Genomic DNA, 12,060 nt, shown 5'->3' with positions numbered 1-12,060 from the left:
GTGTTCTGCCTGGATAACACTGAAGAAGGGTGATTATCCTTACAAGCTGAGCTGCCCTAAGCACTACTGGAGACAGTTGAGCTCCTGCTTGCTTGCTTCTTGTGCCCTGAACAGCCTGTCACACCAACAAGTAGCAGAGCTGGTCTGATCACAGGCAGCTGGCAAAAATTTTATAAGGAAAAGAAAATCAGCAGTTTGCTGGCTCCCAATAAAGCCACTCTTGTGGCTGCAGGTGAGGAATAATCATAGGTCTGTTCAGATGAGTTTTACTTTTAAAACCCAATATTGACAGCTTGGCAATAAGAACTTTTTTTTTTTTTTTTAATTCATAAATATAAACTGTTCCATAATTTGCAGCAGGCTCAAAATATTATGGTCAACTCTAGTATCTTACAGAAAAGTAATATGAAATTATCCTGCACAACATGATGAGGCAAGGTGGTAGTGAAGAAAGCAGGAAAGAGATGAAGCTTCTGAAAGGGCAGGTTCCTGAGATAATGCAGTCTCATTCCAGTTCATGCATAGCAGGACAGCAGCAATGTTCACATCACAGGTGGTGGACTGCAAAGCTGGCTGTCTGGATTGGAACTGTTATTTTAAAGAGAAAAGCGAGTCTCAGAACTGGATAGCCTGAAGTGCTCATGCAAGTCTGTAGGCTCATCTCCACAGCCTTTCTTTAAGAGATTTCCTCCTCTCCCAGTCCCAGTTTTGTGTTAGAGCACTGCTGTAGGTTGGACAATGTGTTTCACAGCCCTACTCTCTTTATGGGGTATTTCAGCAGCTCCTCCTGTAGCTCCTGTTTCCAGATTTAAAAGAGTTTTCATGCTATGTTGTCTTCTCTCATTTTCTACTGGCAGAAGAAAGGAAGAGTTGCCTTGTGCTTTGAAATGCAACAGAGCACTTCTGCTTCTCTTTCCATACCATGGCTTCCATTCCTCAGATCTGGGGACAAGTCAGGCAAGGGTAGGGCTGTGGTGAGGCACCTGCTGCTGGAAGTCATTTCTATTTAGCTGCCCTTGCCTTGACTTCCAGGACAATGGGAGATGCCAGGTGAAGACCAGTAGCAAATGAGGAAAAAGTGGGTCTGAATGCACAATCACCTGATGGAAAATGGAGTTAGAGGAGGAGATTAGGGTGGAAATGTACTGGGCAGATGCAGCACCTTGCTTTGGCTAAGCCCTGACAGCAAGTCCTTGTCACCCACAGTGATCCAGCTCCAAGGCAAGGCTTATAATTTGGGAGTTGAAAAGGTTTTTTGATATAGGCCAGATGTAACTTGAAGAAGCTGCAGCATAGAGGTGCCTGGCATGAGAAATGTTGCATTAGAATAACACTCTGCATCTTAATTTTAAATTACTGTCATTTGCTGGTCCTGTGTGTTTCTCTGGCTTTGCTTTTCCCTTTCCCTTTCTCCTTCCCGACAACCCAGACAGTTCTTTTGATGTTATCTTTATCTGTTGTGCTGTTTGTGTGATACAGTGTTTATTTTTCAAAGCTGGAGGAGGACTTAATAACATTCATGATCACAGAACAGCTTTGCTTTAAAAGCTCATTAGTTAGAGCTTGTCTCCTCGTTGTTGCTTTCAGTGACAGAAAAACATATATCCCTGTGTGTTTATTGTGCCTTGCTGACTTTCCTGGTGGGAGGAAATGCTGATAAAGGGCTTGAAGTGAAGTGTTGACTGCACCAGTGAATGCTCATTTTCTAAGTATTTTTAATGGATGGGTACAAGTGGTCCTCAGCTGAGCAGGCTGGCAGTGCCTGGACCTTGGACAGCAAAAGTTTGACATAATTGTCAGTGTTGGCCAAACCCAGCAGGAAAGCACAGGTTTCAGATACACCATGAGCTCCAATTATTTTAGTGCAAACTGATACCTGGAAAGAGGATGGAGTGTCCCTGTGGAGGAGAAGTTACTGATTTTACAAGATGCTACCAGAGGGCATGGCAGATGAGCTTGTGCCTGGCTCTGGACCACTGCCTTGTGTCTGCTGAAGGTCTCTGTGGGCAAGCTGGGAGTGATGCAGGGGGCTGTGGCTTCTGTGGGACAGAGACACCAACTGCTGCTCTGGTGTCTGTGGTGGTAATGACATCTACAGTGGTGTGCTTTGCTGCTCACAAAATACCTTATTCTTGTAAAATATACAGGTTTTGTTCATGTTATTTGGTGTTGTTTGCTCAGTTATTCAGAAAATACACTCAGGCTCTGTTTAGACTGATGAGATTAGATTGAAATTCATGAAGTAAACCCAGTAGAAATTGGGTTCTTTCAAGTTGCTCTTATTTTAAAATTCTCTTTTCCCTTTTTAACAACTTTTCCAAGTTGTTACTCTGCAAGCACAAAGCATAGACACTCACTGAAAAATCTGATCTAATTAGGCATCTTTGGGAGCTGCAGTTTCAAGCAGAACACCAAAGATAAAAAAAATTGTGATAGAACCAAAGGAGAACTGGCAACATTTAGCACTCCCTACTGTATACAGTGGCAGAGAGATACTGCCCCTGTAGGGATGGGACTGCTTCTCCAGCTTTGTCTCTCCCACTTTGGTACAGCAAAGTCACCCTTAAAGCTGCCCAAGTTACCTTAGGGTCCCTGAGAACCTGAGTCACAGGTCCTGCTAACCTAATAGACAGTCTGAATCTGAAGTTCTAAGTGTTGGAAGGAGTATAAAATTGCAATGAGTGATGCTCTAGAATTAAAAAAAGAAAAAAAAGCCAAGTTAATTGGTTTTAGGTAACAGTAATTAGATTTTCAGTCCTTCCTGATAAAACTTCCACACGTATCTAATAACACTCTGGCTCCATAGCTATCACTTCTACAGCAGCATCCTTCCCTCATTTGTCTTATAGCTCACAAAATAGATTAGGTTGAGCTTGGTAAAAGGTATACTTATTCCAAACCAGAGCAGAAATGCTCACACATGGTGTTTTTCAGGAGTAGCTGTTAAAATGTAAATGCAGGCCATACAGTAATCCAAACTGATGCTCAAAGGTAGACAGGTTCTCAGTCTATTTAACTGTTGGGTTTTTTTGTTATCTTTTCTAGGTGTAGGTACTCTAACATATTAATTCTTAAACACTTAAACGTTTTAGTAGCATTATAAAACATTTTTTAAACTTTTCTTTCCTCAAGTAAAACTTCTTGCTCCCTTTATGTATAAATTTACTGTCATTCTCAATTGTGTCCTTTGGGGTGTGCAGCAGTCATGGGTTTAAGAATATGACATTTTTGGAGTCAGTGATATGCTACTTTTACCTGCATGCCCTGGGTCCTGTGGGAGTCAAGTCAGCAGTTTTTAAATGGCTTTAAACAGCTGGGTATTTTTCTTCCCTTAGGCACACAGCTGGCAGCCTGGAATCAAGAACCCATACCGTGGGGTGGTGGTGTGGCCTGTACCTGAAAATGTTGAAATTACTGTGACTCTCTTCAAGGTATGTTGTTTTTTTTTTAAGCATAATCTTTGCTATTTCCTAAACAATATGTGAAACATTCTGTTTGGAAATGCCAGATTATAGTCACAAAGTCTAATCTTGCTGGTTTTATGTCATTAACTGCACAACCTTATGTCCTCAGTTCAAATCAGGCTGAGAGGGATGGTCTGTTCCCTGCCAAAGCTGACTGCTGTAGTTTAGTTAACACACTAAAATGCCCATTGAGCTGATTATGGGGAGGCACTGGCACAGAGTCCAGCACATGTGTAACTGTGCACGTAGTACATGTGTAAGGACTTGGCGTGGCTTACAGCCTGGTAGGTTTTCTTTAAATACTGGAAGGCAGAAGTTGTCATAACACAGTCATTTCTAGACTTCCTTGTTCAGTTTCAGTGCACACTGTTGGCTGCAACAGAGCCCAGCTCCTCATTTCCCATTATTTAGAATGCTGCACAAACATCACATCATTGATGTGATTGCAGCTGTAAGAGTGGATGTGCAGTATCTGAGTAGTACAGAGAATTACAAGATTTTACAGGGATTTTTTTTTTATTTCTTGAACTGCATTTGTTGTACTAAGTAAAGCTTATTTGTGTGGCTGTGACTCAGGAGGAGGAAGTGATAGTTATGCTAGCACTTTTTTCCCAAATATCACTGGGCAAGGCCCTTTCTGCATAAAGACAAACAATGCAGCTTTGCATGTGTGACAGGGTAGGAGGCTGAGGATTTCTGGGATTTTCATTCCATAGTTCTTCCTCGTTCTTGACTTGGCTTTATCTACGTTCTGACTGTTCTTATTTCTAACTGCTCCCTTTGCAGCTTAGGGCAACAGTAACATGCTTGTTTCTAATTAGTAGTATTTGTATTTCTTTGTCTTGGAGGCTTTCCTGAGCTTGGATGTGGCTTCTGATTAGCCTTAGAATGGGAATTTATTACTTGGTTCATTAAACCTAAGAAAAGGGGGTTGTCTTCCCCCCTTCCTCACCCCCCTCCCTTCCCCCCCCCCTTTTTTTTTTAATTCCTGCCTTTGGGAACACAAGCTTCCCAGGTTGGCAGTGATCATAAACTTGTCTATCTTCTTAGCAAACATGTAGTCTTCAACTGAGATTCAGAAGTTAACTACCAAAAATTGTTTGCTTTGAGGACTTCTACTTAGACTAAAAAACTTGTCAGCATTATGTGGCAAAGCTACATGTCTGTACAATCTGAACACTATAAATGTTGCTTAATATTTTCAACATTTAAAGTAAAGCAGGAATGTAGAGAAATCTTGATTGTGATTATGGTATTATGGAAAGGATGAGAAATAAAGTTTCTTTTGGGTGCAGCTCTGTGATACTGTGGCTTTGGAGTGAAGGCATCTTCCAGCCTTCTCTTGCCATCCCACTTTTTATTTACACTTGTACTGCTTCAGGGTTCTGTTACGTAGAACAGGACAGCAGCCTTTAGTTGTGTAACTGAGACTGAGGGTAGGACTATTTAGTGAAGGATGGAAGGGCCTCTGGAGTCAGTGTCAGGTATTACAAAAGCTGAATTTTACCCAGCACGAATTCTGCAGGCAGATCTGTTCACTGGATTATTTCTTCTCTCCCCAAAATGAGCCTGCCTGTCACAAGAATTGGTCTGGGAGGAGAGGTAGGAGTGTGAATAACCCCTGCAGCTGTGCCTTCTGTAAATGGTACCCACTGGTCTCTGGGGGAATGAGCATTGGATTTATAATCAAAATATTGAGAACCATCACACTGTCAGGCAGCTTTTACTGTAAAATCTGCTCTAATTGATCCTCCAGCTCTTCTAACAAGAGTGCCTGGAAGTGGCCAAATGCCCTTTCTTCTCTGTGAGGGAATGCAGTGTGGCACAGAGCAGCTTGTGGAGCAAGCTGTGTGATGCCCCAGGAGTGCTGTACCTGTGTGAGACCAGCAGCCTGACTGAGTGAGCTGTGAGGGGCTGGGGGCTGCAGGCAGAAGATGGTGTTAGCCCAGCTCAGGCTGTGCCCAGTCCCCTGATGGCTTTGTTGGCTCTGTGGTGCTTCAACTGCAGCAGGGGACATGTCCCAGCACCCACAGAGCTGGCATTTCTGTGGCTGGTAGGTTCTGGGCAAAGGCAGTCAAAAAGAACTGGCTGTTTGTCACACAGTGATGCATTGTCTGGGCAGCAGTGGAGCAGTGGGAAGTATGTGACAGCTCTGCACTGCCTTTCTGCAGACTGACTTGGAAGCTGGGCATTTATATTGTTCCTTCCTCTAGAAGAAAGGGGACAAAAAGACTGAAAGCACCAAAGCTCAGAAACAGAGGCTGCTCATCTTGCAGTTCTGTAAAATCCTTTTTGGAGCCTATCCCCTGCAAAAAAGGGTGATTATTGGAGGTTTGGCACTTTGCAGTACGTGCACTCAGCCTGGCCTTGTTTAGCAAACAGAAGCTGTTCACTTTCAGCACCACCTGAGAAGCTCAGGGAGCTGCTGCCTCCGTGTCCACCCTGGCAGAGCCCGGGGCTGGGAGCTGGCTGCTCCCACAGAGCTGTGTAGCAATCACTGATAACAAATCAGTGCCGTGGTGCTGTTGGGAATGGAAGGAGTGGGCTCCAGACAGACAGCTATGTGTTGTGGGAAATGATTCACACAGTAGTGGCAGTGCATTCTAAGTGGCTGTTGAAATGTGCTGCTGGTAGGATTAGGAGATAAGTCAAGGTTTCAAGTGCTGATGAGAATGTTAAGCGTCTCCTCTCCAGTAGTCAGCCTGGACACTTGAGAGCTGGCTAAGCAAAGTGCCTGTGATCAGTCAACAGATGAGATATTCTGCATTATCTGCACAGCCCTGCTTTGGGTGTTACCTTGTTTACAACAACATATTTGTAATTCTTGCACAAGGAAAGTACTGAATAGATTAGAACCTTCATTTAGAAAACTTTATTTTCAAGTAAATGTAAGCTTTTTTTGTTTGTTTGTTTCAATTAATTCTGGGCTGCTGGTAAAATTTCATAATGCCCTGGAGTCATGTTGGAAAAAGCATCATATGGATATATTGATTCAGCTTGCCTTGACTAGCTGTAGCTCCTGCCCATCCAGTCACTGAAGTGCTAATTACATAAAAAGTTCCATCTGTTCTGAAAGTTCAACTTCTTTACTGAGCTCCACTGATGTTTAGTTATGCCTTGGGTTTTTCAACCAAACTGGGGAGAAAGAAACATCATGAAACAATAGGCCCATTGTGCATTTAAAATCCATAATTTGTAGTGCTTTCACAAAAAGATTCATAAATGCCAGAAAAGCCAGAGCTGAATTCCCACTTTTTTTTTTGTTACCATGGTGGTTTTCCAGAAGTTAATTTTTTAGAGTCCTTGCATTAGCAAAGTTTAACTAAGACATATCAAAACTTTTATACTTTTCCATGGGTTTATATTCAAAAGCAGATCTTTATCAGCTGAGAGAGATTTTAAACCAGAAATTTTCACTGCCAAGCAAGCCCAATGCTTTTAGTAAAGCTAAATAAACATCATTTTTACTATGAGGATTTAAATTGCAATCATTATTTTCTAGCTTAAAAGCAAAGTGACTTCCTGAGCAAAAATGTTTGTTCTTCAGGAGTAAGCATGGACTTTGCTTCATTGGATTACACAAAACACTTGTTTTGTCAGTAATGTACATGGTTTATCACACTGATGTACCATTGCAACAACAGGGGCCATTACCAACTTTTAATTCCAGGGTTTGAAAAAGATTTTTTTTTTTAAAGGCATAGCTTTCTGAGCAGACAACAAATATTTAAGTAAAATAAAAATGAAATAGATGATCAAGGCATCCTTGTGTAGTTGAAAGTATTCCTGTCCCCACATATTAGTCAGAAAAAAATCCCTATCGTTCCTGTTGAAAGCCCAAGTCAATCATGTTTTGATTTTATTAATAACTGGCCATGCTGGAGTAGGAACATTGCACCAAAGCCAATGTGTTTTCTCAGGGGAGGAAAAGAAGAACCCAGATCAGTCCAAATCCTCTTCATAAAGCAATTTCTCATAAGTAGAGACCAAGATTGGGTTCAGAACATATTTATTTCAGTATAAGAGGTACCAGGGTCTTGACCAGATACCATAGAGAATACTCCATAGGAGTGAAAACCAGTTCTATAGGCAAGGTGTTGTGTGTCAGATATAAAAATCATAAGCTTGGGGAAGTAAGCACATTTGCACATCAAAAAATTAAATGGTTAAAAACTTAAAGGGTTAGTGGAGTACTAATTTTTAAAAAAGATTAAAAAAAATTGAAAAGACATTCAGTGCTTGTTTCCTTTCTAGCCCAGAGGCCTTACAGGAAAGTGTGAGCTTGGTGTGGTGATGTGCAGGGATATTGCTGCTGGTCTCCTCAGAACTCCCTGCTTTCTGGCAGCTCCAATTAAAGCTGATCACAGTTGTATATGATTTTCTAGACTAATCAGACCTCTGTAACCAGCATTGAAAGCAACAAGAATTGGGTCAAATCTTGAGTCTTGTGCAGTTTCAAGCAGGCAAGTACAAAAGCTGAGGACAGATGCTGGAGTACCCAGAGCATCTGCTGCAGGTCACTGCTAAAGGGAGATCACACACCCTGTCAGCGTTTGATGTGATTCACTATGACAGTCCTTAAGTAGTTATTCCCCAAGAAGAAAGACTGAAGATTAAGGCTGGTATGAAGTGATCTAATTGAAAGACAAGCTTCAAAAACCAGGAACGCTTAGGGAGGAGGCACGGGGAAGGAAGGGAGGAAGGGACTAACAGTCTGAGGATCTTCCCTACCCACTCTGGCTGCTGATTAGGAAATGCAGCAGTCTCCTGATATGTCCTTTGTTCCTGTTGCAAGAAATACAAAATAACCTGAACTATTGGAGAAGGTTTACCTTTCTTCAGTCGTCTGAAACCACCCTGTACTCTGCAGAAAGGATCTAGTCCTTGCCAACAATGGACTGATCAACAGAGAATAGAAAAATATGTCTGGGATGTCCTTTGTTCCTCCCAAGCCCAGAAGATTTGACTTTTAGGGTAGTTGGCTTGTGGATGGGCAGAATGGTGTCACAGAAAGAAACTAAGGGGTGGGATTGCAAAGAAAACCTGATGGATGTCCTGTCTCTTGCACGTTCCCTATTTGCTTCTTACCTTCTTACTTTTGGCACACTAAGGTCATCTTATTAGACACAAAAGAGAGAAAAAGAGGGTAGAGGAAAAAAGGCTCTCAAACTTAGTTGAAGATGCTGAAAGAGAACATCAAACTGAGACAGGAAAATGGGACCCATGTCTTGGTATTAAAAATGATGATTCTTTTTTTACATAGTAAAATGAGGAGGATTTGTCCTAATGCTTACAGTTTTCAATTCATGGTGAAACCACAGTGAATGTTGGGTAGAGTGTAGTTCTGCATCTGTGGTGTACTGGTAAAGCAAATACATATTATAAAAGAAAAATCTCTTGCCAACTCCCCTCCTGTTATAGCGAGATGTGAGGCAATTTGTTCCTTGGTCTTTTTAGGAAATTTTCGTAATCATTTGCTTTTAGGAAATGGGAATAAGGTCAGTTTATAACTCTTGACTTTAGGTATTCCCAGCTTGTACCTCCTTGCAGGTGAGGTGAGGATTTTTGTGCCCTGTTACCAGAGTGCTGTCATACAGTATTGGAGCATTCCAAAGGCTGTAACCATTACTCCTAGAGTTATTCTTCTTTGGAATAGCATTTTTTTCCTAAAGCATAGTCACCTGTATGGCCCTTAAATAACAGTTTGCTAGATACATCACGAGTTTTATGTGGGGATGAATGGAGAATACAGATTATCCATTGAGGGAAGTATGTAGTGGTGTGTTTTTTTTTTTTTTGTTTTTTTTTTTTTTTTTTTTTTTTAACTGATATTTACTCTCTTCAAATCCAAAATAAGATGAAAGATTAGCCAGATTTATTAGAAACATCACCTGTTATGGAGACCACATGAGGAAATGTTAGCCCCAAATGTAACATGTTGTTTGCAATAGAAACCATGTTATGACTATAATCATACAAGAAACTGTGTTATAACTATAATCATACAAAGATCTGGTTATGTAACCATGTAATAAAGTTGTAAGTTAATTATAAATAGGACTCTATGCTGCTCCTTGGGCTTCTGATAAAAGCATTTTAGTGAAAGAGTGATGTGTTTGTTGCAAGGAAATGCTGAGGCTTATGTATATAAAATTATTTAGGGTTTTCTCTTTCTGGAGAAATTTTAAAACTAACAAGAAACATGGGTTTAAAAAAAATCTGGATTCACTTTTAAATCTGAAATATCCTACGCATATGTAAAGTGTTCATATATCAGCATATTTTATACTCTCTGAACATTTGGTAAGGCTGTTCATTAGAGAAGTTCTTGAAGCTTTTAAGGGCTGTTTTGGAGCAATACTCTGCATTTATCTTCCTAAAGTGTTCACAACTTGCTTTCAAGTGTGTGCTAAAATGTTGAACATTAAGGAGCCTATGCATTATACAGTGTTATTTTGCTCAGATGATCAGAAATACTCAGCAGAGCACCTGGTTCTGTAGCCCTCAGAGGTGTGAGTTTTACTGCCACTAACAGAGAGCTTGGTTTGTCTTATTGCCTTGCAGAAACAAAACAAGGAATATTTTGTTTATTACATGGGATAAAATATTGGACCCTGACTTTGGAGGCAGTTTTAGGTCAGATTGCAAGCTTGTCCTAATAGCTTTTAGGGGAGCTAGGGGAAAAAATTGAGCAGGATGAAATATTTAAGATTTGAGTCACTTACTATGGAGTAGCTTATTAAAACATAAAGTGGTTAATGATCCCATTAAATCTCATTATGTCATTTCATGCTTTATCAAAGGAAGCAATTAAACAGAAAGGTAATTGCCCCAGGTTAACTCTTCAAAATTTTAAGCATTTAATAGCTGGGTTACAAAAAGTTACATCTTTAGAATTTATGTAGTATGCACCAAACCCTCAGGTATCATGTACTTTATGTATATAATGCAGAATTCCACAAACCTGATTAATGTGATGGAGATATAATTACATAATCTGATATTAACAAGACATTAATTGGAACACAGAAATACCTCAGTATAATTTTGTATGTATCTACTTGCCCTTCTGTCCTTATGGTTACTAGTACAGCATGTTTTGATACTCATTTACAGCATTTAAATTACTATTTTTTTTAAAAAAAAAAACCTCTCAAAAGATTTATTCATATATAAGAATGAATCATCAGTTTTGACACAAGTTTTTAGCAACATCTTATATTATTTCACTGGAATTGTTTTACAGGGGGGCTGCACAGGGAACCCACTTGGCTGGGTTTTGGAGGAAGGATGCGCAGGAGGAGATGGGATAATATCCTCCTGGAAGTGTTATTGTAGTTCATCCAAAGAGGAGGTTTATTTAAGAGCACACTTCCCAAGCTTTTTGTGTGCTGGAAAATATAAAAAAAAAAAAAAAAATTCCAGTTGTTGGTGCAATAAGCTTTTATTACTTACAAAACTTACTTTATTACTTTTATTACTTACAAAATATTCTGTGTGTGCAAAGAGAGCTAGTCAAAAAGTTGCACAGTATCTTTCTCTGCTATCTGACTTGAGAGCAGAGCTGAAGCTGAAACAAGGGTGAAGGAAAGACTAAGATAAGGTGAGTTAAGAAGATTAAATATGAGGCTTGTAGCATTCTGGAAAGAAAAGGAAGGTGCTACTAATGGATATATGGTAGGAGCAAAATATCTTGATCCATTTTGTTAATTTAGGGCAGCAAGATGGAATTGCCATGTTTTCTGTAATGTCAGGACCAGTTGCCAAATAGTAGCAAGAAAACAGAGATGCTGAGGGGTCTCATATATAATGTTGGAAAATGCTGATGATATGGAAGGGACTCTGAACACTTATACTGTGCAATCATCAGAGGCAGAGTGTTTTCCTGTAACTATAAATTATAGGATAGAATTGAGGTATAGCAAAAGCAGGTTTCATGTCAAAACAAAGACTCAAGACACATTCTCTTACTGTGAGAATATATTTTGCAACAGGAGTAGAAGTTTTGCTGCAATTATTCAGAACTTGGACTGGATGATTAATTTTTTTTTTTAAAGTATTTTGTTTAAAGTAGGATCCTTGATAGAGGCTTGAGAGGAATGACTTAAGTGTCTTCTCTACTGTTATTTTACTTTCAGACAACAACAATACAGACCACTCCAGCAGACTGAAAGCTCATTAAATTAAAAAAAAAGCACCAAATAAATTAACTTCATTGTTATTTTTCTTCCTGTTAGTGAAAACATTTTCTGATCTTCACATGTGATACAATAGAAATGCTGTGAACTCAGGATAAGTATTTAAGAAATTTGCAGTGGGAGGAGGTGCTGAGCTGAAGCTGTGACTGGATCTCTGCTTGTGCTCATAGAGTCTGGGCCTAAGGAGGTTGGGGTGTGCATCTCACTCCAGGTGGAAGCAAGTGGCTCCTTCCACTGTTATTTGCAAGATTTGGATTTGTTGTGTTTATCTGGGAGGTGCAACTTGAGAATTAAAGGGAGATTTGTCTTTTTTTTTTTTTTTTTTTTTTTTTCATTGGATGGAAGAAAACAGAATTGCAGGCTTCATCAGCATCAATCTCATGTTTGTATCTGTAGGA

General features: G+C 40.0%; 1 protein-coding gene across 12 annotated transcripts in view; it reads left to right on the top strand.

The window, feature by feature from the left end:
• EHBP1 (EH domain binding protein 1) overlaps window positions 1–12,060 on the top strand; it is a 205,229-nt gene that overhangs the window by 33,185 nt on the left and 159,984 nt on the right. For all 12 annotated transcript variants that reach the window (XM_079324068.1, XM_079324067.1, XM_079324077.1 and 9 more), the window contains exon 4: window positions 3,336–3,431. In XM_079324068.1, coding sequence (XP_079180194.1) covers window positions 3,336–3,431 — 96 coding nt within the window. The remainder of the gene's footprint in view (window positions 1–3,335; window positions 3,432–12,060) is intronic.

This window comes from Erithacus rubecula (assembly GCF_903797595.1).
Source record: "Erithacus rubecula genome assembly, chromosome: 2".
NCBI lineage: Eukaryota > Metazoa > Chordata > Aves > Passeriformes > Muscicapidae > Erithacus > Erithacus rubecula.
Note: the sequence above shows the minus strand (reverse complement) of the source record. Positions and strands in the feature narration are given on the sequence as shown.